Raw genomic sequence first — 26,948 nt, forward strand, 5'->3', positions numbered from 1 at the left:
TAGGAATTACTGCAGCTGTCCAGCACTAATGCTGTTTCTGTAAGTCTGAGCTGAGCACCAGAGGTTTCCTGCAAAGGAGCACACTCTGCAGAGCTGTCAGAGCAGTGCCTGGTGTGCCTTTGGCCAGGACTGACTCACAGACTTTGAGGCAGCTCTTTGGTGACACCTGGGAGGCAGCACAGGCCAGGTAAGTGTGTGGGGCTGGATTCAGCCATGTCCTTCTGAAGGGGAAGAGAGTTTGTTTAATCCTGCGGGCTTGGCAGCTCTGAGGCAGTTGGCTTTGGTTCAGGAGGGTTGTCCAGGCGTGTCAATGCCCTGAGCTCCACTAAGAGGAGCCAGGAGTACTGTCCCATGAGAGTACCACCAGTTTATCTGCTGGGGCTCTGCAGATTGCCCTGCTAACTGTGAGGAGAGGACCAGGAGCCCAGTGAGCCAGGAGGAAAAGTTGTGATCTTTCTCCAGCCCTTCAAGGTACCTCTGTGTTTATTAAGAACCATTTCCATTTCTGCCATCTTATCAAAGATGGCATTTGCATTGCCAAGACTACATTTTAGCAATCATTTGTAAGCCATTTTGTGCTTGATAACTCACATAGAGGTAGAAGCTTTGAAAAATAATTTTCTTTTTTAGCTGAGCAGCTGATCTGAAATGCAGTCAGTGGTATTGCACGGTTAAAAATATTAAGACTTTTTGGTCTCCATATTCCACTTTTGAAAATAGTTTGGTCAAAATGAAAAATGAAACTTTTAAAAACAAAATACTGGCACTAGCTATACAGCAAATTTAAATGAAGTGCAGTGTCTCCTGCAGCTTCCTGTTATGGGCAAAATGAGATTTAAATGTAGAGTATATCATGTCCTTGAATCATGGAGAATATTAAGGAAATAATAATGGGAAAAATGGATTGAATTATATTAGGAAAATAAAATAACACTATCAGCTGAAGTCTCTATTTGCAGAGGTAATGAACTTCCTGGGCAGTTCCTGCTGTCTTGGGCTGTCCCTCAGCTGCCTAGTTTATGGTAAAAAGCACTATTTAATGCTACTGGGGAAACTTCTTCCCAAAACCCAGTACTTGACAGTACAAATGTCTGTACTGCCCTATGTAGTTCAGTGAAATTGCACAGCAGTTCCTTGTGCATTTTTTTCTCCTGTGTACAGAAATATAAAGGGACTGGTTTCACTTAGTACCCCATCTCTGGGTCTGATGTTCCTGGGAAATCTGTGCTCTAACACAACAAGAGTTTGAGTTTTATTTTACCAGAGGGAAACCTAAGTCTGTGATCACAAGAAGAGAACCAGAATTAAAAGAGAAAAACATAAAAGGAACAAAAAGGAAACTTTAAGTATATTTAACACCAACCTCCTTCCCTGGAAGATATTGCAGAGCTATCTCTAAGCCCTGAGGGGGGCTTAGGGGCAGTTTAGCACCATGATGTTTCCTGGGAGTTATGTTTTATATCAGCCTTTAAGCTAACTCTGAAAGTTGAAGAACTTGGTGTGTATCTCCTTTTCTTCTCTTTCTTCCCCTCATCTATTAATTTAGCACTTGACATAAAATATGCTGTACCAAATTAGATCAAAGATTTATTTAGCTGCTTTCAATATTAGCCAGTGGCAGAAATAGAGAGAAATATAAGTACAAAGTAAGTGTGCAGTGATATCCTTCCACATAACAGTTTATTGTCCATGAATACTGGCACAAAACCTGCAGCTGTGGTACTATTCCTAAGCTTTATTTAATAAGTGTTTACTGGCCTTCAGTAGATTTGTATTCCGAGAATGTGATGTGTCCGTTCACTTGTCCAGTTCTGTCATTTGCTGTGCATGTTACTTACTCAACAGCAATATGGTTTCTGAATTTACATGGCAGATGGCTGTGATGGCTTAAGTTTTTTCTTGACAACTGATCTTTAGATCAAAATGCGAGAGGAGGGAATGCTCCTGCCCTAAGGGGTTTGCCTACATCTCAGTTCTGTTCTACACATTAATTAGCACTTTTCTTCTACTTTAAAAAAAACTTTCTTCCTTTTTGTTGTCATGTGAGTGAATGACAAATTTTCTTCATGTCTTCCTAAAATTCCTTACAAGAGGTTCTGTTCTTGTGAGCTGCTTGGAGGTGAGACACTGGTACTGGGAGTGGGGGGCTTGCTCTTACACACCAATTTTTGGAGCTCCAGGCAACAAGAAGATTGCATTCTCCTATTTCAAATACTGAGGTGGTATTATGTCCCCTTTTTCCTGTTCTGCCTGCTTAAAGCCTTATCTGAAAAGTGGGGAAAAGTTTCTCTTCATTTTACTGTGCTTCATATTGTGAAGATAAATTTTTGGAGCTATAGATAATGCTCATGATGAGCTTCTCATAAAATAAAAAAAAATTAGTTAACAACATGGGTTTCAGAACATACAGGAGGCCTGTGGCCCAAGTACTCAGGGGTACAAAGAGAAGAAAAAATATGTATAACATAGTAGATCAGTAAACATTCATGTGTCTGAGTGCTGAAAAATGTAGGAGCTCCCTGGAAATGAGAATATGATTATGTAGGTGAGGACAAGGGAATTCAATTAACGTTGACTAAATGCTTAATTGCTTTATTTTGCAGTCTAGTCTCCTGTCAAAGTAGGTTATGTGTGTAATATATCGTAGTTTAAGCTTGGTATGATGGTGGTTTTTACCATTCTTTCCCAGCTTAAAACAAAAAAATCCAAAGTACAGTGTTTCCTATTATCAAAAAGTGTAAGCTAGCATTCTTTTTGCTTGCTACATTATTTTCTTGAGCCTATTTGCATGTCTTAATTGGCAAATAATTGCTTTCCTAATCCAGATAAGTAATGTTGAACTGTGAATTGCAAATCCCAGTGCCTTTTAGATTCAGGGGTGGACACTGCTGTTTGCAGAGAATCACTGAAAATGCTGCATTATCAACCTGATAAACTATTTCTATTGATACAGATCGATAATCTCAGATAATTGTAGACTGTAGTATTCTGTGATAAGTGGTTCTCCAGTGGAGAAAATTAAACAGATAGAGAGTGTGAATAATCCACTCCAATTGCATTGATAGGAGTTGGGAAAATAATTTTAGAAATGCATATTTTCAGTCCTTGTAATGCATTGTTGTTCTGACCTGTTTTTGGTATAATCTTAGAGACTATAATCTGAAGACTGTTCTCTGATTCCCTGTAAATCAGTGCACCTTACTCTGGAAGTAGTTCTGACTTATCCATTTATTTCAGCAAGGTTTTGTTCTATAGCAGTAAAAATGAATTCTTTGCAAGGATTTAGTGATAATCCTGTTAACATTTTATTGTTTGTGCATTTACAAGGAGGGATATAGATATCCTTGTGTGATGTTTCTTATTGTCAGTAAAAAAAAGGTGACTTAACAAGAATTTGTAATTGTTCTTGTAATTGTAACTGTAGGAAAATTATGCTTTGAGAAAAAGAAGATTATAACAGTTCATCATACTTCTGAGTTACCTATGGCTTAATGGGCTGTTGTGTGGGGATTGCTGTTTGATAGCAATCCTTTCCAAACTTCACTGAAGAGTTGCACACAGACAAATATGCATTCACTCACATATTAACAATTGCTTTGTGTAGGCTCTGCAATGGTGCAGTGTGTCTTTTGTGCTTTAATATTAGATTGCTTTCCTGGCTTCTGAGTGAAATCACAGATCAATCTGGAATTTACACAGTATTTGTAATACTTTTATGCTTTGCATAAAAATAATATAGAAGAAGAGTACTGACCCTGGTTCTTCTACCTTGCAGTAGTCCCACCTGTGGCAATACTGGCCTGCTGTGCTTTTTATCCCCTGTGCAGATATGGATATTAATTTCCAAAGCACTGACGTTAAGAAAAACCACCACACCAGAATACATTGGAGGTGAATGTCAGACAAAATTGCAGTATGCAATTTCATTATTTTCTTGGAAAATATGCATTAGCTGTTCCAAATTACAGATGTCTATTAAACAAAAACTAATTTATACTCGCAGAAATTGTGTCTGCTGGAATTTGCATAGTTGAAATGGGGCCCAGATGTTGCAGTTATGTAAGGGCCTAATCTAAAGCCAACCAAAGAGAGCCTTGTGGGCTTCAGATCACGCCAATAAGAATATTTTCAGAAGAATTAACATTGAAGGAGATTGCAGCAAGCTGACATTGTCTGTAGCTATTATAAGTCTAAAATCAAAATGTACGAATGAAAGGGGTGTGCCTTATTCACTGTGGATGGAGTTAAATTTGTATTTTAGAGGAGAAAAATGTGACATGAATTATCTGTAACAAAAAGGCCCCCTTCATTTAAATGTTAAGCCCAACTATATGTATCTTAAAAGCCATCCTTTTTTCTATTTGCTTAAATATTTGTGTGGGAGTTGTTAATTATTAATATTTTTAATGTGAGATGCTTTTCAAGTAGATCTCTTTTCTGCTTTAATACTTATAGAGCTTTATGTTGCGGAGCTGTTGCCATGTATTGCAAAATAGAAATTGAACTTAAAAAGGTATTTACACCCTTGAGGGGTTATTTTTTAAGGCTTTGCAGTGATGGAGTTGCCCCACCTCTACCAGCATCCTTTCCCCCACTTTTTTTTTCCTTTATCCATTTCATCTTAATGACCGGAAAAAACCTCCACAAAAAAACGAGTAGTTTCTGACTAAGTCAGGTATGTCACTGTCCTCCTGGAAGGGTCTGAGCAAGTGCTGGGATGGTAGAGGGGAAGGAAGCTGGGGAAGCACCTGCTGGGGGTGCCAGGGATGGGCGCAGGAGGGGAGCAAAAGCTCCGCTCATGGCAGTAGTGTCAATTCATCTAAACCTTTCGTTTAGCTGGTATATGTGGTGTTTGTGTTTTATGTGCTGCACTCGGATTCCTGTCAATTTCCTAACACATTCTCAGTGCCATCTTAAAATTTAATCTAGTGCTGAAGCTCCCTCTCTGCAGAAACTGAAATCAAATTGTAGAAACTCTGTGAAGCCTGCTTGCCTAACCAACACTTAACTGTGAAGTGCTGTTGTGCACTGATCATACTTGGTGAATCTTGCATTAAGTGTCATGAAAAAACAGGAGTGTATTTAGACTGCTTGAATCTCTCATTTTCTAAACTTATTTTTGCAAAGCAGTGTGTTCTTGAACTCAGGAAGATCAACAGCCATGAGGATGCAATAATCCACTTTCAGGTGTAGTTGATGGTCTTGGGAGCAACAATTTGCAAGAGTTTCTTCATGTTAGCTGGTCAAAAGTGAGGAAAATCAAGGTACTTCTTTGTAAACCAGGCACTCGTGTTGTACTTTTCAACTGTAAAACACAGCTGTGAACTTTTTTGTTCCAGTACATATCTAACCAAGTCAGATTACCCTTATAAAAAATGCTCATCAAACTCTTCCCTGTCTGTTATAACCAGTAACTGCTGGCTTGCGTACTCACCAGTTTCAAACCTTAAAACCTATTTTACAATATTTAGGAGTAACAGAATTTTCTTCTTTATTCTGTGGCTGTTTTTTCACAGAAAGACAAACTAGAGGCTGACTTAAAATCCAGTACTGAAAAACTTTTCCTTAGAGGCAGGAGACCCTGTTGGTGTCCTTTGCTCAAACTGGGCAGAGAGTACTGGAAAAGTGTTCAGTGAGTGATCCTAAGCTCAGCCCCCACAGTGCTGGGTGTTTTCTGTCTTTGACTAGAAGTATCACCCAGCTGCTGTCCCAGCATCTCACCTGGGACCTGCTGTGTCAACCAGTGTGTACAACAGTGAGCAAACTGCCCTTTGGTACAGGTCTGAGAGGGAAAGCATGAACCTGAGAAACCTTTGTGAATTTTGACATGTGCTGGGGAGCCGAGGGCTCTCTTGCTGATAGGGCTTGGGTGGGTTTGTGTGTTTCCTGTGGACAAGCTGTTGGAACAATTTAAAAGTATGGGTCTGGTCTGATTGCTTATGAATTGTTATCTCTGTGTGAGCTTTCACTCATTTTTTATCTCCCTTCTCAATAAAAATTTTTAGGTGTCAAAATTCATATATATCAACTTTGCGTAGACATATACAGCATTCTTCTGTCTTGTGATAAATTTTAATACCTTGGTATCTTTTGGAAAGACTTTGTATCTTCTAAAAGGGGAAAGAAAACTCTTCTAAAGCTGACTCTTGCCATGTGAGAAGAGCTGATAACATGTGTCACTTACAGAAGAGGCAAAGGGATAAATACTCACCCTCACATAGGAAAAGGGAACAGCTTGGGTTGTAGTTAACTCAACCTGAGCTCTTTGTATGGGGTGCCTGAATACCTAAAGGTCCAACTGAGGCAGCTCAGAAACATGAAGTTATGTTTTGAGAACTTTTTTGTGTAAGACTGATGAAATACTTTATGATTGAATAAAAGCAAATGTGATAATCTGAAGTAACTGAAGAAAAACAAATGCAATATCTGTCTTTAAAATGGGAAAGCAAACCTGAAAAAATTTCCAGTATATATATATTAGATTTAGGTATTTAAATTTATGAGTTGTCATGTTCATGCATATACTCATCAGCAAATGTCAGATAACATAATTCATAATGAGGCAGAATTACAATAAATTGCCTTAATTTGTTTGCCATATGCTAAGCATGCCCACATGTCCGCATATGGATCAGCTGATGCACAATAACTTGGTGATGAGAAAAATTACTCATATGTCTAAAGGTTTTACCAATTGTGAGTTACTGACTGTGTGATCTCTTAACAACTCATTTTTGATCCAGTTTATCAACGAGAACTTTTATAGATTGACATCCATCTTGCTTTGTTACACAAAAAGACAAAACCAAAGCAGCTTAAACATTTACAAGCAAGCTTCTATTAGTATGTTACTAAGTATTTCATTAATCAGTACTTTGGTTTTCTCATGTGCTTAATGACATTTATAGTCCAAACATAGTAAAATTTTATAAAGCTGTGTTTAATATTAATTGAGACTTCTGATGAAATCACTGTGTAATAGATCATTAAGATTTAAGGCTACTTCTTCATTAGAACTATATGGGATTAAAGAATGAATTAGAGTAGTAATCTCTGAATTAATTGGGTTCCTGTTCCCATAGTAAAGATGTGTTTTTCTGTAAGGGTTTGAAGATCTTTGTTCTCAGGAACCTAATTTGTCAGGTTACATAGCAGAAACTTTATAACAAATCTGACACTTCTTAGGTGATGATTCACCCTCTTGGGCAAAAAAGGGGGGAAGTTATCTAGTATTTACTGCATATTGGTTGCATGTTGTTTGCTGCTTAGAAGTTAAAATAATTTAAAAAAAATAAGAAGGAAAAAAATGGGAATAAAAAGAGGTGTTTCTATTCTATGACTGAAATATTTAGGGAGCTTTAGAGACTATGATTGGTACAGGGAAATTTTCTGTTGCTGTTTCTATATTTTAAATTATCTCATTACTGTGTTTTCTACTACAAAGTTCTTTTGTTTCAATATTATGATACCAAAATTTGCCATGATGACAGTGTGGTCTTGCAAGCTTAGTTTCAGTATTCTGTAAAATCTGCCGAAGGGCAGAAAATAAGCCTCTGGAATGAGAGCTGCTCTGTCCTAATTGCAATATTCCAGCTGGGACTGTGATTGTGTATTCTTCAGAGTAGTTCTGATTTGCCCCAAGGTATTTGTGTCCCACAGCATGTATTAATTTTTTTAAGGATAATAACTTTGCTAAAAAGCTTGCTCAGTAATTTTACTGTTAACCCCCCAACATTATTAATGCAGTATTGCATCAGAAATTGATATACTTCTCACAGCCTTCTAAAACTGAATTTGCTGAAGTTTACTGTTTGCTTCCTTGGAAACCAGTGCTTGTTTCAACATTTTGAGTTTAATACCCATCCTAGAAGTGCCTTATGGAAGTCAAAATAAATTGTGCAAGAGGTTGTCAGTGTTTTGTGGCTTTTTCTTTGCTCAGTCTTTTTCAGGTAAATAGAAATGTCTATTTCATGAGAAATAGGGGCAAAGTTTCTGCTTATTTAATTCTCTTTTGGCATCCAAAATGGACCTAAAATGAATACTGGACTCTGAAACAGTCGTAAAATACTAAGAATGCCTCATTCCCACAGTCCTCTTAAAAAACCCCAAACTGTAAAAACCCCTGCAAATGAAGAACCACCTGGTCAGGCATTAACCAAAAGTCACTTCTTATTTCAGTCAAAGAGAATTTTTAACAATTTGGTATGCAGATATTATAAATAAGAAATTACATTTTAAGAGCATAACTTTATATTGGTCAATCTTGGTACACCTTAAAAGTGACTGTGTGAAAAAATGTGTAGGGACCAGTTAATAAAGATGGAAGCCAGTCTGAGGTCTTTGTCTAAAAGGGAAAAAAAAATCTGGTTTGGCACTTTTTGTGAGACGTGTGAGTAGGGTCTGCCCTTCCCTCTATGAGTACCGTCGACTTTACAGAGTCTACACACAAAGTTGTTACTAAGAATTCAGCTTTTGGAAATGGACAGTGTTTTCAGCTCTCATGGACCAGAAGCTGGATTTTGTGGGGCTGTTGAAGAACAGTCTTGAGGCATAGACAGAGGAGCAGATTGCCCAGCTCAATGTTTGCTTGTTGCTCCTCTGAGGAATCACTGCCTTGATAGTCATTATCTCAGTGGTAACAGAGGGGGAAAGTGGCTTCTCTGGAGCTCTTTTTCTGTTCATACCATTCCTTGCCTGTTACTGCCTGGTCCTTTCTCGTCTTTACTACGCCTCCAGAAGCCTCAGACCAATACAAACATGCATCCTTATTTACTTCTAACCTATGCTCTTATTTTAAGCCAGTTGACCTTAATCTTTTGCAAATTCTTAAACTCATTAGGGCCAATAATATTATGCATGTAAGTTTTCCTGATGATTTCAGTTGACTGGCTAATATATAGGAGTATTGCCATGATGAAATACCTAGTGACAGTTTTTTAGGATGATAGTTTATGTAAAAATCATGATTAAGGTTCATTTATATGCATCTTCTACCATAATAGGTCTTTAACCTTAGATAGAGTCAAGCAGAATTTTTCTTTTACACAGAAAATTTCCAATTTAAATTGATATTTAAGCTTGAAATTCCAGCATAATATTTCTGTTGGGGCGGAGCGGGGGAGGGAATAAAAAAAATATCTGTATCACAAACATCAATCAATAAATTGATTCTGCCTTGTTAATGCTAGATGCCTTTCTTGTTTCTGGCTGCACAGCAGTTGAGTGTTACCAGGGGGCCATGCATGTTGCAAGCCATGCATCTGAGATGAACAAAGAGGGATGTTACTCCAGCAAGTGTGCACGCTCCGTCCTTACAGCGGCTGGCGTCACCATGAGCACGGAGCCCTCCCACTCCTCCTTGGTAATTGATGGTGACAGGCTCTCTGCTGAGCTGTCCCTAGCGTAGGGACTGTATCAGATCAACAGCTGAGAGAAAGGGCCAGCAAACAGTCTTGCTCCGTGGAGACCAAAGCTGTGCCCTTTAAACCAGGCCCTACAAGTGCAGGTATTTGCAATGATGGTCAGTGTGGGCTGATTGGCTGAAGTTCTCGCTGGTGCGCTGCTTTGCGTCGGAGGTTGCGCTCCTGTAAGAAGTGTTGCTGCTGCTGGAAGGGCTGGCCCGTTTGGAGTGAGGCTGACATGCTTGACAGACGCCTGATGTCTCCTCAAACTAAGCACATTGCTCCTGGGGTAAGCATATGTGGTAGGAGTGCAGGCCAGATGCTCGGGAGCCCTTTAATTTTACAATGCGTTGTAGAGGCTGGCTTGCGAGTTAACTTAATTACAGTTAAACTGTTCCACTTTGTTCTCATTTAGCCAAGCTGAAATGTTGTTGAGAAATGTGCCAGCCTTTTTGTGGAAGTCCAAACCATACTTTTGAGCTTCCTTTTTTGAAACATACTAACTTGACGTACAGTTTGCAAAAACTGTAAAAAAATGAGTTGTGGGGGAAGGAAAGCACTTGCAGGTGGCTGCTGCTTAGGGCTTCTGTCTGTGACCCTATTAAAATAGTTAAAAGGGGCTTGCTTTTTGTTCAGTGATTTTTGGGGATTGTGCTAAATTGTTTTCTTCTCAATATGAAAGCAATGGGACTCTCTGCTGGCAGTAGCTTGAAGTACATTCTCTCTACAGACACAAACATTATACTCTCTATTATTTTTGTCTGGGTTAGGTTGTAACACATTCATGAGTCTTGCTTTGGCAGCATTTGACCAGGTATGTGTATCCTGGGGCCAGGGAGTTTTAGTAGCAGACATCCCACTACAGCTGTGCTGTGAAATAAAATTTAAATAGATTACAAATACTATTTTTAAACTTCAAATGGATGTGCTTTTTCTTTTTACACTGTATGAAAAAAAGGATGGGGATTAAAATGAAATTACGCAAACATAGCTTTAAGCTGAATGTTTGGCTTAAGCTTAATTCTTTCTATAACATTTATGAGCTATTTGAATAAAACTGCAGTAAAAGAACAGTACCTTAAGCATGACAGTAGCTTTCCAGAGTTCTTCTGAGAGAAGTCAGAGGCATTGTCTTGTGTAACAGCTGCTCCACAGCTTTTTTCTAGAAGGAAATCAGATTTGGATCATTGCTATTCCCAGGTTATTTAGGGATTTCCACACAAGAAACTGATTAGTTATTGCTAATATCCATTCTGTTGTCCTCTTACAGACAACTTTTCTTTATAAACAACTTCTTTGTACTCCAGTTACACTATGCTCTTATGTTTGTGGGGAAAGTAATACAACAGTGGGTCTTAGAGGAAGTGTGCCATGAGGCAGGAAAGGGTACAACTACTATATATAATTCCACTGGAATTATTTTCAGCACTGATGTTCAGAATAGTAGAAATCAGCTACTAATAGAATCACTGAACCATTTACCTTGGAAAAGACCCTTAGAGTAATTGAGTTCAACCATAGCTATAGCTGCCTTTAGTCTTTTCTTATCTAATTAATATAGTAAAAAGCTTAAGTCTTTATATTTTATCTATATACAAGTAATTACTAAGAGTTCTGATAAACCAAATGTGTTGGGATTCTCTGAAAATCCGAATACAATTATCAGAACGAAATTTTTTTTTTTGTGGGAAAAAGTTGGTGTAAAATTTTAAAAAACCCTCAGATTGGAAAATACTGTTTTCCTCAACAAAACCAATCTGATGTTGAAACTTAGCACAGCTAATGTACATGTTTGTTGCAGCATTTTCATCTTTCTGTCTTGTGATTGTCAAATAATGTCACCAAGGAGAAGCTATGTTTATCTGGTCTATAGTGTAAAAGTAAGCTTTTTCCTGATATGCATCATGGAGAAGTCCAAATTCTATTTAGCATGGTGATAGAGGTCCTGTTAGGCAGAGGAAGAAGTTATCATTGGACAGGGTAAGGGAATCACAGGGAGTGGTGATGTGCATGTACAGCCCTTGTAAACTGAGGAGCAGCAAAAAAGCAGGATAGGAGAAGTGAAACACAGATGGAAAGCAGTAAAAGGGATTCAGCCATGTATATGGATCCCTCAGTATTTGCTCAACCCTTCTTTCAAAGTGATAGCTGATGTCTATTCTATTCCTGTTTCCTCAGGTTTTATTCAAGTCTCCAGATATGTCATGAGGGGAGGCTGTTTTGTTTTGCTAATGTGAATTTTAGCTGTAGTCACTTCTTGTTCAGAAGCATTTTACAGGAAGCTGTGCTTGCAAATTAGCATTTTGTTTACCAGCACTGGTCCTCAGATATTATCTAATTGAAAAAAATGAAATGTTTCAATATCTAGGAGGAAAATAATTGGGAAAATTATAGAGATATAGCTTGAGAACTTTCATATTATTGGCATGAATAATTAAGTAAATTTATTATTGATGATAGTCTTTGAATGGCAGTTGTTGCATCAAAAGTAGATTGAAATTGTATAATTGCCCAGAAATTCAGTAACAGCTTTATGGGTACATTTTTCTAAATTTCCAGATAACAGAATGTCCCTTGGAACATGTTGACCCCTGATGTGTTCAAGTTAATTAAAATGTTATAGTAAGATGAAATAAAGGATTACTTATTGCATAACCACTGACACATTTTCATCACTAACAGTCATTGTAACATAGAAATTCTGAAGTATGGAAACTTCAGTAGCTGTCGGAAAGTGTAAGGACATTTTGTCCTTACCTCACCCTCTCTGCAGAGAAGTGGCACCCTGACTTTTTCCAATTTATCCAAATTTACTTTTTTGGCGTCAGTGAAATACATATTTGCTGCTAATATTTTTTATTCAGTTTTCAAATAGCAGTGAACAAGCCTAGGAATTCATAAACTTGAAAGGGCAAATTCTGCTATTTGCTTCCCAGGATCCCTGGTGTGGAGCTGCCACAAAAAAAAAAGGTATAAAAGGTCAGGAGGTCAAAGTGCTTTGAAATTTCAGTTGCATTCAGATATCAATTTTATAGGCTATTAAACCACTGTGATTCTTTATTTTTTTATTTTTTTCAAATTTTTTTTTTTTTGCTCTGGGAAAAAATACAGAAGATGCCAGAATTTGGAAAATAGGTTGTCTAATTACGTATGAATATATAAATGTTTGCAATATTTTAATTGCTGATCCCTAAAGTCCTTTGTTACCAGTGCAGTATTTCTTCACAATTTTTTTTCTGCCACTGGTGTTGAATGTACATGACACAAAAGCCTGTGGTTTATACTGTACTCATAACTGCTTAATAACTGCAAGCAATGCTCTGTGACAGTGATGATCTGAAAATTTTCAGACAGATTAAATGTTTACCTTGCCGCTCATGGCATCAGCTTATATTTAAACAAGCTGCTGAGTATTAAAGTGCATGGACAGTCTTTGTATAACAGCTCTGATTTCTTAGGTTTGTTTCCTAAGACAAGATTTATGCAATCCCACTTTCCATCTGTTAGTTGTGCTTCTCAGGAACTTCAGTGGCCGATTTAAACCAGCCTTGCAGAGGTCTCAGAAGCACTGTGTGATTGTAGCAGAACTTCTGGGGGCTGGAGGAGCTGTTGAAGCCATTTCCTCAAGGGGCCAGCGTGGGAGATGTGGAGCACTCTCTGGCCTCCTCTGGCATCTGGAAGGCGGCATCCATCCAGCTGAGGAGCACAACTTTAACTGCAACAGAGCAAACAAATGCTCACTCCTGTTCAGCTCATGAAAAGAGAAGTTCAGAGAGGGGAGGGGAGCTGAGGGTACAGAGCATGTGGTGTGTAGGGAAAATGAGAGAGAGCTGAAAGTATTGTGGAGGTGTGTGTGGGAACCCAAGCTTCATTACTTCTGCTGTCACTAAACAACTTTTTTTCTTCAGCTCATTAATGATACATTGCATTTTGCAGTATTTTACTGGATCTAAACATCTATTTTTTTTTTCTAAATGTTTTGAGGTTGCTGAAAGGATGTTCTCAGGTTGATGATTTATAATATTCATAATTTAAAAATTACTAGCTGGCTAGTTAATAGTATTGGTAGAATATTAGTATCAAAAGAAAATATAATTTAAAGGCCTGCTAGATATAAAAGCCAGATTTAACTTTGAGTCTGCTCATGCTGATCAGAGGATGCCTGTAGAAAGACTGGCTTACACATACAGTAATTGTCTTGGTGTCTTCTCAGTTTGACAAAGTCCTCAGCCAAGTATGTATTATCATTCCTGTGCAATTCCCACAGTTTTATGTACAGAGTTCAGCAGCTCACTTCAACAGGATGGAGTTTCCTTGAAAATCTCTGTGACCAGACTATGTTTGGGCTTTAAAATTTTCTCTCTTACTAAAAGGCTTACACTTGGAGGTAGACCTTTGAAGGTCCCTTCCCACACAAAATATTCTATGATTCTATGATTTTGCCTATTTTTTTAAGCAACATTAATTGACTGATATTTATTTGAAAGGTTCTGGTTGGTTTTCTTGGTGTCACATTTGCAAAAACCTTATTGTTCTTGTAAAATGATAAAGTTGTTTCTATGAGCTGACAATGAAACACGTATTTTCAAACTATAGTATTATTTGAAAGAGTCATCTCTTCAATATTTCCTCTCTAGAAACTTTTAAATTAATGCATAGAGGGAGATAATGGAAAAAGTAATTTTTGAAGTTTTAAAGTACTGTTTTTCATAATAGTTCTAGTTTGTCTTGGAAACAGGGTCACTTTGGTGTGTAAGAAACCGAGTGATGCTTGATTTCATAATAGTTTGAATAGCTGATGCCATGGTGGATTGCTGGAAAAGGTGCTTTGAAAAGAAGCACTTTGATAGCTTCCTGCAAAATTCAGAGTAAATCAGTGAGCTCCTAGGACATAATGATATTTTCTGGCTGAATGTTTTCTGTCACAAAAATGTGATCAGGTTCTATCACTTTGATTTCACATGATCTCCCAGCTTCACTAGAACTTGTGTAGACATAAACAAAGCAACCAGTCTGGTAATGGCAGGAGCATTTTATTTTAGGAGAAGTTTAAGGAGTCAGAACTGAACTACTTAAGGGAATAATTTCCTTCTTAAATTTAAAAAGCAACTTTCTGCATCAATGCTGGTTTAGTGTAAATCCATTATTCTGTTCATGTCATGGACAACAATATATAATTTAGGCTCAGTTTTATGAATTTAGTAGAGGAGAAATTCTTGCATCTTGGAATTCAAAATATTGTCTTTTTATAGGTTGCTACAGTATAAAGATCAACAGTTATGGATTTGATCGAAATTCTTTTATTTTTTTTTTTTTTGCACATGTTAAATCAAATGCCTAGCAAATTTTTTGTACTTTGGAGGAGTTTCTCCGTGACTTCAGAAATCCTCATCCAATGCACCTTAGTCTCATAGAAGCTATAAAAGGTACTGGGGGATGACTTCTGTAGCACAGGAATGGGTTCACCTTTAAAACTCTAGTCAGGGTGTAGAAAATGGCTGAATGCCTTCCTTGGAGTATGAGAGTCCTGCAGTGTCAGAGCGAGAAGGAGAGCCCCACAGAAATGCAGTTTGAGAAATGCTCTTTGCTCAGCTGCATGAGCCTTCAGTGCTGTCAGCATGGGGAAATCAGACTGTTCACAGCATTCTTTTATGAACACCAATCAGGAATTCTGGCAAGAGGGAGGGGAAGAAAATGTGCAATACACAAAAATGGAATTGAAAAATCAAATTTTTACATCTTACAGTTATGTCTAGATTATAACTGAGGGAAAAAAAAAGTCATTTCAATGTAGAAAAGGAAAGATCTTAGCACCTTCTTACTGTCTGCCAAGTCTTCACCTTCTTACTCCTTGCTTACAAGATCCTGTTAATTTGAGTGGACAAGGAAGATTGACTGAAAGTACCTTACCTTCATGATGCATCTCATCAGGGCAGTTCTGAACATGTTGTTGTAACAAATTGCATTAATTCTCTGTGAGCAGCAACTTACTGCACTTATTTAATCCTTTGCATTGCAACCTGCTGTCTCTGCTTAGCTGACACGCTGGTTCCTCTGGCCGTGTTTTCACTGCAGCACACTGCGAGTTCCTGGCCAGGGTTACACATCTGGCTCCCTGCTTGTTAAACTGAACTACATTTCTGTTGTGCCAGGGTGACACCCACCCTCATAGGTGAGAGAGCCATACAGCAGCACATACGCTGCCTAAATTCCACTTCATTCCTATTTTGAGCTCTCAAGTGGGTCCCAAGAGATAAATTGTCCTTTCTGCAGAGACAAGTTTTCCAGCTTTCACATTTCACCAAAACTTATTTCAGTGGAGCTTATTAAATTGCACAGGCTAATCTGTCAAAAATTAAATATAATGAATCCAGATTTTACGAGTGCAAAACTTTGACCATCAGAAATATTAGAGTTATTAAATTGCACAGGCTAATCTGTCAAAAATTAAATATAATGAATCCAGATTTTACGAGTGCAAAACTTTGACCATCAGAAATATTAGAGGTTCCAAAAACAGTAAAAAATGAGAAATGGGTACTGAGATTTGAAAAAGCAATGAGGCCAAAGAAACCACAACGTTTGGTGATAATCGATAGCTTAAATTGATGGAATTGTGGAGTGATGGCTTGTGCCAAAAATACATAAACCCGTGGCCTGCTGTTGTGGTTCTCCTGGTTAGATGCATTTTATTTTCTGAAGTGGGAACAGAATTTGGAGGTATTGATAGCACAAGTCTCCAGTGGACATTCAGCATCTGGCCATGATGGAGCTGCCCATGGCACTGGAAACATTTCAGTGCCCTGAGAGGCAGATGAGTGCTGAGTGCAAGAAGTGAAAGCTTTTCAGTGAGATTAAAAACACCTGTTTATATAATACTGCATTAATGTATGGGTAACACTATAAAGTAGTAATCTTTCAGTGGAAAAAAAATATTTTTTAAGGAAAAATAGCAAGCACAAGCTGTTTCTACAGCATTGTGTAAGTTTTATATTAATTTTTTCTTCCAACCCCTTAAAGCTCTGACAGAATTTACTGCTGTTTCAGAAGTGTTTGGCTGCATATTTGGTTACAGGTGACTTCTGTGACATCCTAGACCAGCAACAACATGTTGAATTGTTCAACATGCTGAATTGTTCTTTCTGTCTCTCTCCCTGTTCTCTGTGTTTCACTGCAACAAGGCTTTAAGACAGTGTTCCACATGACTCTACATCACATGTAAAAAATAAAAATAAAAATCTTGCCCACATATGGGAACATTCACCTATGGGCAGATTTTGCAACTTTATAGCATTTATAGCACCTCTCCAATATCTCAGTGATGTAGAGGATTTACAATACAACAGGTATTTTTATTATATATCTGTAATACAAATGTTTTCAAACAGGCTGTCTTCCTGAGACTCATTGCGAGTTGGATTAGATGTTTTAACATCTGACTGCAGGGAGATCAGCAGCTTGTTATTTCTGTGGCACTGTGAGAACATACTCACGTTATCTTTCAGTGCAGCAGGAGATAGCATGTGCCCCTAATGTATGTATGTTTGCAAGTTGAGAAGTCTGCTGTTAATATTATCACTGCTGTATCCCAAAATAGAAAAGTGCAGGCAGATTGGATTGTGTTAGAGAATGGTAACCATAATAACCAATAACAATCTGAAAATGATAAGCAGTTTTAATGTTTAAAAATAAAATTTATATAGCCTTCCTATACTTCCATGGGCATACTTTCAGAATTTATTATTCATTCATTTGAAGCTTGGTTTTGAGATTTAAGATATGACATTAATCTTAAGGAAGTGTTTTCACTATTGCATCTTGAATTAGTTGACACTGGTTTATTATATACCTAAACTAAATCTCACAGAATAAAATTTTGCTTAACAACCCTCTTTCAGATGTACACCATCTGTAAGGGAGAATTACAAGCATCCTACGTGATGCGTGGAATTTTATGGAAGGAGATGGATTTTTATTTTGTGGTTGGATGTAAAATGGATAAATTCAGGAAAGAAATACCAAGTCTTCTGGAAGTTAATGCAGTGTATCTTGATAATTTGGAATCTGCACCATGTTCTGGGATGCTGCCTATCACTTTGGCTGATATGAAAATTAAACAAACAAAAAAAAACCCCTTTTAACTTGCCCCAAACTATGCTATTTCTTTTGAGGGATGCTTTTAAAAGAAAGGAAGGTAACATTCAAGAGAAGGAAGTGGTCTAAATTGTGTCCTGGCCCTGCCAACCTCCTCCTTGCCTACCCCCTGCACAAAAATAGGGATGTTTAAGCACAAGTCTGGGAAACTCCAATTGAATTGCTTAACCTGTCATGAAACTGTCTGAGCACCACATTTGGTGCTATGAGCAAGCTTTTAACTTTCCTGGGTTAGCATGCTCTCAGTCTTCCTTGCTGAGGCAGTCCTATAATTTTCATAAAACACTCGGATGTTTCTTAGAATGTGGAGTCCTGCTAGAGTTGTTCTTAACTGCTGAGACATTGCAGTTGCCATCACACAGGGATCAGAGAGTTACAGTGGCAATGAGAAGAGCTGGAAAAGACCCATTCTTCGAAATGTGCTGATGTCCAGAGGAACAAGGCAGCCTGGGCTTCAGATCCATGCTGTAGCTCTTTCAGGGCAGTAACACTCGTGAAAATTTAAGTTTATGCTGCTGGAAGAGTGTTGCCTGCAGTTAGAAAGACCACTATGGGAGAAAATCAATGGGAGAGCTAAAATTCATAGGAAAAAAAAAAAAAGAAATTAGTTGCTAATCATAATTTTCACATATAAATAACCTTGTTAAGAAATTATTCAGTGCTGGTGTGGGATGGGATGGAATGGGATAGTTTGGATGCAGGGTAATTAAAGTGCAATAGCTCTTGCTCTTTCATGCCATGTGTGAGAGGGAACAGCTTATTCAGAGTTTTTTGGCAATAGTTTCCTTACCAATTCTTGTTGCTAGCTGTGTAAAGGTGTTACAAGCTGTTGACATTCTTCACTGGGATTTGAATTTGAATCTGAACTAGGTAAGAGAGAGTCAATTGCTTTCCATAGAGTTCCCAAAAAAAAAAAAAATGTTGTTACTGTTGGATACAAGCTGAAAGATTCTTGTTTATCAAGAAAGGTCTGTTTAGTCTATTAACCTTGACAACCATGTCAGCATTTTCTTCTGTTTGTTTTCCCAAAGGCACTGTGTTGAAGTACTATGATATACAAAGCTATTTATAGTGTAGACAGTTCATAGCTATACTTAAAAGACATGGGTCAGGGTTTAAATACCAGAGTTAAATGCTCTTCTCTTTGACAATCGGAAAAGTCATTATACATAATCCCTGAAAATTAAAATGGAGAGATGGAATCCCTAAAATATCAATGTGAATCAGATAATTTTTAATTTCACAGAGTGCTTGAGGTGAAAAGGAACCTCTTGAGTTATTCCAGTTACCTGCTCAGAGCAAGGCCACCTGAAGCTGGTAACCCAAGACCACTTTCAGATGGCTTTTGACTATCTCTAAGGATCAAGACTCCAAAACCTCCCTGGGCAATCTGTGCCAGGGCTTTCTCACCCCCTCAGTAAAATAAAAAAATACAACAAAACAAACCTTGTCACGCAAAAAACCCCCAAAAACCCCAAACAAAAAACCTCTGGGTCCAAATGTATTTTCCTATATTTCAATCAATACTAATTTCTTTTTGCCTTTACATTAAGAGTCACTGAGAAGAGTCTGGCTCTGTCTTCTTTATTCCCCTTCCACCAGATACTGTACATCTTAATAGAATTTTATGAAAGGAACAAAACTTAGGGAAGCAATCAGGGAAAACAAACTCCACACATATTGACATACCTGTGTTTGTACCTGTTTGCCTCTGTTAACACGTAATTAATATCGCTATTGCTGTGTTGCTTCCACAGATGAGCAAGAGCTACTTTAAAAGTGCTTGTATATATTGAATAAGGGATTTACTTTATCCTTGTGATTTACTTCATCATTTCAGACTGTAGTCTTGACTCTCACAGTCACAGTATTTTATTTTTCTTCAGTCTGAATGCTGGTTCTTAAGGTCCAGTCTTCATCAAGTCGTGTTGGTCTAGCCCTGTGTCAGACATCTGCAAGATTGTGTCCTGCTGGAAAGCGCCAGCTGGGGAGAGGAGCAATTCCACCCTTAGCTTTGTTTCCACCTACCATTTTTTAGATGTATTTCTGTGCTTTTGACACTTTCTGCCTTCATCCCAGTTCCATTCTATCCCAGAAATAGAGTAGAACTTTGTCTCTTGCTGAAGCCTCCAACTCAAGGTTTTCTAATGGCCTGTATTTGCTTAATCAGCCACTTCTGCCCAGGCATCCCATCTCAGCATTTCTGCCCTGCTCCACACCATTCCACTCCTTCGTGGTTACCTCCTAGCTTTAGGCTGGTCAGGTAGCCAGCTGTCTCTATGAAGGCCTTTTCAAGTCCTATTGGGCTCCCTGCCTACCATGACCATTTTTCTTGCAGGACCTTAGTTCCTGTCTTCTAGCCTGGCTTCTAGGCTCTCCTCCCTGTGGGTTACACTGCTGCATCCATCCTTGTTCTGCCCTCTGGTTTTCTGCTTTTCCCATCCCACCACCCATTCAGCCCCATTGTTTACAGATTCTTTTCCAGCCTCTCTCTCCCTTCCCTCTCCATGCCTCCTATGCACCCCTCCATCTCCTGCACTTCTCTGCTTGCTCTTTCTGGATCATGGCATTCTTGCTGCAAGGCTCAGCCCTGGTGAGATGCTGCCCACCCTCTGCTGGCCAATCCCTAGCCACACTCAGCTACGGGGGAACCATGTGCAGCAAAAACCCTGTGCTGTCAGTTAGCTGGGAGAGGAGCACAGGTCATCCAGAAGTGCTTTGCTAAGTTTAAACACCCTCAACAGGGGTGGCGTTTTTGCAGACTTTAAATTCTTGAACCATAAAAGCTATATGCAAATTTGCTTTGTGGAGCCCTGAGACAGACTTTGGTACTTGTCATGATGTTTCAATTCAAGAGAGCAATGAGCAATTCAGCTTATTTACTGTCCAAGCTGCCAGACTCTGGCTGCTTGTGCTGTCTGTAGTGAGAATTACTTGTGACATGAAAGTCACTTATGGTGACAGCCTGAATAATGCCCTAAGTCTCTGTTGAGTATATGCGAACTGCAGTCCTCCCAGATTTCATATTCGTTGCCAAAGTACAGGAGCTGATGAAAAGATTTTTAAAAAAATTACCATAATTTTTAATACATAGAAAGCAATATGTTTTCCTTTTTGTTGATGTTAGGAGTACTTGTAATGTTCCTGCTGGTTTTCCTTTTCTCTAAATTAGTTGTGAGAGCCATATCCAAAAGGGAGCAATCTAGCCACAACACCCAAATTTCAATTGCTTACAAGAGCTGTATCAGACAAGCAAAGTAATGTGTGATGACACTGGCTTTGCCAGTATTGACAGGTGTGGTTTCACACTAAAAACACTGTGTGGGAAAACTTGGGCAATTACATTAAAGCTAATAAGAGTCTGTGACCACACTCATTCAGCGTCAATAGAAGCAACCATCTTGGACAAGTGGTGATTACATTCCAGTAGAGGTGTCTGATGCCTGTTAGCCTCCATGCAGGAATGGTGCATGTTTTATTTACGCTCTGGGAATAAATTATTATGATATTATTTGTTTGAAGCATAATTTGCAACTGATATAATGCAAAGTGACCAGTTCAGCTGACAGATTTAAACTATTTTGTAAACATATGGTTGGAAATAAAATTAATGTCTTCTGACTTCTGATTTGCCCTTTTCCAACCGTTTTCTTGGGTTTAACTCTGCTTGTGGTTACATACAAGAACATTAAAAAATCCAGACTCATGAGTCACATCACATATAGTCAACAGAGGACAAAAGGTCTGTTTTGACAGAGAAAACAGATTGAGAGAAGAATATCCTACTAACTCACGCGAAGAAACTGAGTTAGTCAAGAGGTGTATTTTAAAAAAGCACGGAATGACGCAAGGGAAGGAGCAGGGAAGATATTTACAATGTATTTGAACTGCTTCGTTTGCTGTTTTTTTAGGAAAGAGGTCTTGTTCTCTTTCTTCTGTGGAAGAGAAGGAAATTGAGTAGCACAAACTGGTTTTCAATGCTATATCTTGTCATGAGATGCTGTGTATATTAACTTGATTATAGATCTAAATGGGCAAGCATACACCCACACATTTCCTCCTTAAGAAATTACATATTCCACATTTTTCTCTTAGTGTTTATGTATAGTTCTGGTTATAGGATATAGTGCTAGCAGCAGTGTGAACTATAAAGAATTGAGGGGACTGAGCTGAGAAGGGATGGGTTCCATAGTGCTGTTTGAAAACAGGGTTGTGTTACTGGATGCCAACTGGTGGCCTCTTCCTCAGTTGTAAAGAACAGCCTTTCCCAGAGGGCAATATTTCTGTGCGCCTGGTTTACTTTATGCTTGATTCCTACACCATTTTTATTGGGATTTATTTTTAAGCCCCATTTTAATATTAGTTTGGGAATGCAGTTGGGGAATTGGTCTCTGAAGTCTTTTAGTTGTGTTTTACCCTGCTCTTTGGCTTTTTTTCTCTTTCTTGCCTGCTCTGCCTCGACTAGAAGTTGGCCAGGAGCGAGGCGAGTCCTTGCATTCTTCTGTCCCGGTGTGGTATGCCGTGCCGGATCCGCTTCCCGTGCGCTGGAGGCGGCGGGTGTAACTTTTCAGTTACCTGAGTGCCATTGTGGCACAGAGATAAAGTTACAGCGTGTTCACAGAGCAGTCTGGGACTAATCAGTGCGAGGAAGCAATGAACCGAGCGAAACATGCAAAAGGGAAACTATTCTGGGCTGTTGGTTTGTTTGTTTGTTTTTCAGAAGAGATTTTTCTTTTTTAAGACATAGATAGTGAGATAGCTGCATGGGTTTCTGCAGCACGGTCAGAGAAGTGAGGGGTATGTGTGAACAGAGCTCCCCGCGGCTCACCCGGTGCTGCCGGCTCGCCCCGGCCGCGGCAGCCTGTCCCTCACGGGCCCCGGCCGCGGCAGCCTGTCCCTCACGGGCCCCGGCCGCGGCAGCCTGTCCCTCACGGGCCCCGGCCGCGGCAGCCTGTCCCTCACGGGCCCCGGCCGCGGCAGCCTGTCCCTCACGGGCCCCGGCCGCGGCAGCCTGTCCCTCACGGGCCCCGGCCGCGGCAGCCTGTCCCTCACGGGCCCCGGCGGCTCCTCCCGGGCCCTCCCGTCCGAGCCGCGGCTCCGCGGGCCGACTCGCGCTCTCCCGGCCGCGCTTTCCCCGCTCACACTTTGGGTGGTGTCGGGCCAGGAGGGGCAGGGCCGGAACGCGGCGCTGCCGCCCCCTGTGGCCCGCACCGCCCCGTCGTGTTCTGTCCCGTCCCGTCCCTCTCTCCGCACCGCCCCGTCGTGTCCCGTCCCGTCCCGTCCCGTCCCGTCCCGCTGTCCGCGCCGCCCCTCTGCGCGCCCCGCACCGCTCCGCCCCGTCCCACCCCGTCCCTCCGCACCGCACTGCCCCGTCCCTCTCCGTCCCTCTGTCCCGCACTGCCCCTTCCCTCTGTCCCGCCCCGCCCCGGCTGGGGCTGCCCGCCCCGTCCCGCTGCCCGCCCCGCCCCGCTCGGCTCCGCACGGCCGCAGGGCTGCCGCTGCCGCCCGCGGAGTTTCGCAGTTTTCCATCGCGCCGGTCCCGCGGCCCTCGCAGCAGACTCCGAGTTCATGCCCGAGAGCCCCGGTGCCTCTGGAGCAGCCCAGGCGTGGGAAAGCAGCCTGGGAAGCCTGCCCGTCTGGGACACGGGAGCCGAGGATGCCGGGGAAGATCTGACTTCAGGCGGCTGGGCGCTCTGGGCAACTGGTGTCAGACCGCGGAGTAACTATGTACCTTTTTGGCAGTGAGGAGTACGAAGTGGTAAGATGTAAACTAGTGATTTTTTAATTTTTTTTTACTTGTTACTTACTTTTAATGTTCCAGTCTCAGAGTTTATTGGGCAGCTTTGAATTTCTGTCACTATCGTTTTTTCTGTGTTTGAACTTTAGTATTCATCAATTCGATTGCTTTTTAAATATGATATTTTTCTTCAAATTCTTCAAGTAGTGGGGTACTATTTGGTAGATATTGAATTTACTTTCCTTGTCTTGTGTATTGCATTGTGGTGGTATTGAAAGTATTTCACTACTGAGTATTACGAGGCTATTTGGACTCTGAGTTAAGCAAACCCATGCCCCCAATTAATTCAGAATTTGTCTCATACTTTGCAATGTAAATAGACTACAAGGAGTTACGGAACTGGCCTTAACAGTATGTTTGTGGGGTTGTTGCCAAACCATTTCTTTTGTACAAAAGTTCAAAGCATGTCATTGTAATGTACTGCAATGTCCATCAAAAGAGCTAGCTTACAAAAACCCAAACACACCCACGTTAAGATCTGACACTCTTTTCTTAAGTACGTGTGTAAAACAGTGTTTGAAATAAGTTGATGATGTCAGAGAAGACCAGAAGAAAACCACTAATAGCTCTACACTTTTGCATGACATTGTTAGCTGACATAAAAGTTTGCATTTTTGCAGCTTGTGGTTCAAGTGCTACATTGTAAGCGAAATGGATGGATTCTTCCACCCACACACATTTGTGACTGAGTCCAAATCTGAGGAGCTTTGGGGAAGAATAACACCGAAAAATATCTATGAACTCTACTATAGGACATCAAAATAAATTTCACAAGCTCAAAAGTGCTACATTCTTTGCATGTAACTGGCAATTGCAAATGTTTTGTTTTGATTATTGAAGTTGCTCTTTGAAGTATGAGAGGGCCTTTTATGGCAGTCTGGTTTCTACAACACATTTCAAGGAATTAATTTAGTTATTTTGGATTTTTTTCCTCTTTTTTTTTTCTTTTTTAAATTACAGCCAGATATGTTTTTTAGATGCAACAAATGTAGAAGACATTCAGGAAAATAATTTAAGTGCAGCTGTCTGCACATTGAAATCATTTATTGTATGTGTGACTTGCACAAACTTTCACAAACCAAGCTAGGGAGCTGAAAAGAACTTAGTTTTTCCAAAGCAGTAAGCCAGAGGGCATTGCAGTGATTATGCTATAGAATGTTTTTTACTTGTGTATAAAAATTGTAAAGCCAGAGAGAGTGTCAAACTTTGAGGCTTTTTTTTTTTTTAATTGGTTACATTCAGGAATTCATAAAGGGTAGCAAATTGCTCTTAACAGACTTTTGCATTTTGCTCTTCATTTCATTGTATCCTGTGGAGTTACTTCCTGGATGATATAGCAAGCAAGTTTGAAATTTTATAATGTCTTGAAGATAACCTACATGACTGAAGAATGGTGTTAGAGCTTTGGATTCAGATCTCAATCTATTTCTGTGATGCTGTTTCAGCTTCTAAAAAATATTGAAGTATTCTGTGTCATAGAAAGTAGTTCAGGTTTGAGACAGCTTTGCCAGCCACATGAGCCATCTCATCCCAGTCCCTTTTCTACACCATACTTATGCAAAGTGAAATAGCATCAGTAGAAAAAGTAAGAAGCCCACCATGAATGGTGTGGGGTTGGGTTTTTTTAATTTCCTTCTTGTTTTTTTTTTTTCCTTTTGTTCTTCTTGATATCTCTAGAGGTCCCTGAAACTGAAGAGTAATGATCTCCTCAAACAAAATGTGTCACTAAGTGCAGACTAAAATATCATTTGGGTTTTTTCTTAGTTTTTCTTTAGAGCAAGACAGTTTGGGGGAAAAGAAGGATGCACTTTTTTGGTGTTATTTTGGCAGCTAGACTTACCAAGATGTTTGCTTTACTCAGTGATAAGTGAAATAGAATTGATGGTATACATAAAGCTTGAAGAACACTTTTATTGTTCAGTAAAAGCTAAATTAATGTGAAACTTCTATCTGTACAGATCTGTTGTTCATGAAGCCATATGCTCTGTACTGTGGAAAAGTCATTTGTTTTATCTTCCCACACAATTATTTGAGTCACTGAAGGACAAAGTGAGTGAAAAGTGACAGTGAAGAATTTCAGGCTTTAATTTTAAGTTTACTATTAATTTAAAACAATTTTAAACAAGTTTAAGGAATTCTAGCTATGCATATAATATTTGATTTTTATCCTAGCAAGGAGACTACTGATGAAAAGAAATATAGCATCATTAAGGCATCTCTTCAAGGAATGCAGTAAATCCATCTCTTAAAACTCAATATTTAAATAGGATAATAGAGAAATGGGACCGTATGTGATCATTGTTTGCATTTCATATGCACACACACGTCCACGTGAGCATGCAGACACGTTTGCAGAAACATTTGTATCTGAGGTGGTATTCTAACCCAGCTGAATTTAATAGCCAAATGCCACAGACTGGTACTACCAACTTCTGCATCCACTTTACTTTCTTTTTATTCCTTTGTATAAACAAGCTTGAATTATTAGCTTACTCTGAGTGCATAATAAGTCCAGATATCTGACAGCACTGATAATCAACTCTGATACCTCTCCCACCAACCCCAGCTGACAAAAATAATATAGCTTAAGAATCAGTTATCAAAAGAAAAAAGCTGGGGTTTATGACCACTTCATATTAAAAATAAAAACAAAGGGTCACGACACAATGACAAAAGCTATATTTTTGAAATAAAATAAAAAAATAAATGTATTAATAATAAACCAATTAGCAGTGGTCCTTTGCTATTTCCATTAGTATTTCCATAAATGTTCTAACTTGGGATGCACAGTGTCTTTTACATTACATTTTAGAACTTTAAGTAGATGTTTATTAAGCTCTTTATGAGCGGTGACATAAACATATAGAATCTTTTTAGGCATTATTTGCCACATACCTGGCAAAGTAGATGTGTTTGACTATAGTTAGCAATTTAATTTCATAAATACAGGAAAGTGTAAAAAGCTGCAGGCCCTGCAGTCTCATTTGTGGCTGTAACTTGTATGTTTAGGCCTTTTCCTGTTTGATTGTGAAATAAACATCTGGTTAAAGAGAATAAATAAATAAAGTAAACAGAAATGGAGTGGTTCATCAAAAATGAAACAGAAAGAGGGAGCTCCTTTTCACAGATGCCTGGTAGATCATAGTCTGCATTACTCTCCCAAAGCAAAAGCATCTAAAACTTACTCCCAACAGACTTTTGAGTTTCACATAACGATGATGGGACTCCAGATGGTGTTTGCAAGTTTGGGAGGCTCTGCTGTGCCCCTGGGCTACACTTTGCCCAGCAGAGCATTTCCCATGGTTGCAGAACATCTGCTCTTCCTCCCTCAGGTGGGCCTTGCCAGGGCTGTGGGTGCTGGCAGCTCCAGCCACATCCCTGCTGCCTTCCTGGGCCCTGATGGAGGTGTGCCAGGGCTGATGGCACCGACTTGTCCTCAGTTGGGCACAGGACACCTTTAGTGTTTCGTCACTCCTTCCCACCAGCAGTCTCCCCTGGCCAAGACTTTGGGCTCTGTTGTATTAGCATGATCCAACACTGTGATGGTAAGTTTAGGGTTAATTAGGATTTCTTCTGAGAAAAACCTGATCACTGGG

At 39.5% G+C, this 26,948-nt stretch overlaps 1 protein-coding gene and 1 long non-coding RNA gene across 7 annotated transcripts in view; one reads left to right on the forward strand and one right to left on the reverse strand.

Moving 5' to 3' along the window:
- The window catches only part of LOC311166830, a 34,000-nt gene extending 18,472 nt beyond the window's left edge, over nucleotides 1-15,528 (reverse strand). The window contains exons 1-3 of one of the 2 annotated variants that reach the window (XR_014617038.1): nucleotides 15,312-15,528; nucleotides 10,479-10,563; nucleotides 9,821-10,271 (exon numbers count right to left, since the gene is read on the reverse strand). This is a non-coding gene — a long non-coding RNA (uncharacterized lncRNA). Of the gene's footprint in view, nucleotides 1-9,820; nucleotides 10,272-10,478; nucleotides 10,564-15,311 lie in introns of those variants that run through there. The other variant, XR_014617037.1, reaches the window with a different exon arrangement.
- Nucleotides 1-26,948, forward strand: part of CACNB2 (calcium voltage-gated channel auxiliary subunit beta 2) — a 242,871-nt gene that overhangs the window by 115,424 nt on the left and 100,499 nt on the right. The window contains exon 1 of one of the 5 annotated variants that reach the window (XM_084226958.1): nucleotides 1,602-9,690. The exons of 3 other annotated variants lie outside the window; for them this stretch is intronic. In XM_084226958.1, coding sequence (XP_084083084.1) covers nucleotides 9,640-9,690 — 51 coding nt within the window. In that variant the 5' untranslated portion in view covers nucleotides 1,602-9,639. Of the gene's footprint in view, nucleotides 1-1,601; nucleotides 9,691-22,919; nucleotides 23,314-26,948 lie in introns of those variants that run through there. One more of the 5 variants, XM_084226956.1, reaches the window with a different exon arrangement.

The sequence above is a fragment of the Fringilla coelebs genome, assembly GCF_963513975.1.
Source record: "Fringilla coelebs genome assembly, chromosome: 1".
Taxonomy (NCBI): Eukaryota; Metazoa; Chordata; class Aves; order Passeriformes; family Fringillidae; genus Fringilla; species Fringilla coelebs.